This window comes from Quercus lobata, chromosome 5 (assembly GCF_001633185.2).
Source record: "Quercus lobata isolate SW786 chromosome 5, ValleyOak3.0 Primary Assembly, whole genome shotgun sequence".
Classification (NCBI taxonomy): domain Eukaryota; kingdom Viridiplantae; phylum Streptophyta; class Magnoliopsida; order Fagales; family Fagaceae; genus Quercus; species Quercus lobata.
In genome coordinates, this window is record NC_044908.1 from 39,411,682 (window position 1) to 39,413,194 (window position 1,513).

The following is a 1,513-nucleotide window of genomic DNA, read 5'->3' on the forward strand; positions in this document are numbered from 1 at the left end:
TCTCAAAGATGGGACCTACTTGAAGTCTGCAAACAAGATCAGTTAACCATCCAAAGGTTGTCTACTAATTACATCATTTGTGAAGAAAAGTTTTACAAAAGATCATATGATAGAATTCATCTCCTTTGTGTAACTGCTAAGGAAGCACAACAAATAATGGAGGAGGTTCATAAGTCAAGTTATGGGCCACATATGAATGCATACATGCTGTCAAGGAATATAATGAGACAGGATTACTACTAGACTACTACGGAAGCCGACTGTGCGGCTTATGTTAGAAAATGCCATCAATGCCAAGTCCATGGAGATCTGAAACATATGCCGCCCATGCCATTACATACCATGACATCACCTTGGCCATTCTTTACATGGGGAATAGACATTATTGGGAAGATTCACCCAACAGTATCCAACAACCATGAATTTATACTTGTAGCCATTGACTACTTTATTAAATGGGTAGAAGCTGCTTCATACAAAATCTTGAATTCAAAGAAAGTTGCTCAATTCATTCAGACCGATATCATCTGTAGATACGAGGTACTGCATGAAATTATCTCAAACAATGGGTTGCACTTCAAAGTAGAAACTGAGAAGCTACTACGACAGTTCAATATTCGACACCACAAGTCTTCACCTTACCGCCCTCAAACCAATGGAGCAGTTAAGGCTACTAATAAAAACATAAGGCGAATCTTGAAGAAGAGCATAAAGAACTACAAGGACTGGTACCTACAGTTACCCTATACAAGAAGTGGGGAGACTCAAGATAGAAGACAGAAAAATGGCGAAGGAGTCTCGTAATAGCGGAAGGAAAAATGAGCTTCTCACGAGTCGCCGTATCCTTATAGATATCTATAAGGGAGAGTATAAAGTGTGAGGGGAAGTTAATAGAGAGATCCTCAATGAGGGATAACAAAAACTGAGCACGAGGCTCTGTGATACTATTATAGTGAGACAATGGATGAAGAATAAATGTCATCACCATGTTAAGGAATCTCGAACCTTTAGCAAAGGCCGAGCATGAGGTGTTTTGATGATCACCCCATGAAGAAGGCGTCTCACAAAATAGAGACACGAGCTCGTCTTTGGACACCGCCCTTAGACGCTTAGAACCAAGGTAATCAGGATGCGCTACCCTAGGCATGTGTAGTACTTCAGATACAATATCCGGAGTAACTACCATGCGTATACCCCAAACGTGAGTGACAAAAAGGGGTATGGAATAATCAAATTCTTTCATATTGGAGTAGAACTCTTGTATGATCATGGAAAGGCACGTGACCGAGATGCCACAAAGTGACTCCCAACCCTTACTATGGATGACAGTGGGTAGGTCAGTGTCAGAGAAGTCTAACAGAACGACTTGGCGTTCCGAATGAATGCCTCGTTGTGAAAAGTTCTCCAAGAAGTCCAATTTGGCCTTCTCATCACAGAACCGAACGTGAGAGGGAGTGGGGTCAGATGGAGAAGAAGAAGAAGATGCCCCGGTACGGAGAGGGTTTCGGGACGG

The 1,513-nt window shown here is 42.1% G+C and overlaps 1 protein-coding gene across 1 annotated transcript; it reads left to right on the plus strand.

Moving 5' to 3' along the window:
- The first annotated feature begins 342 nt into the window (after positions 1–342).
- On the plus strand, positions 343–804 carry LOC115990445. Its single transcript, XM_031114280.1, has one exon. The coding sequence runs from the start codon at positions 343–345 to the stop codon at positions 802–804; it is 462 nt and encodes a 153-aa protein (XP_030970140.1).
- The last annotated feature ends 709 nt before the right edge of the window (positions 805–1,513 follow it).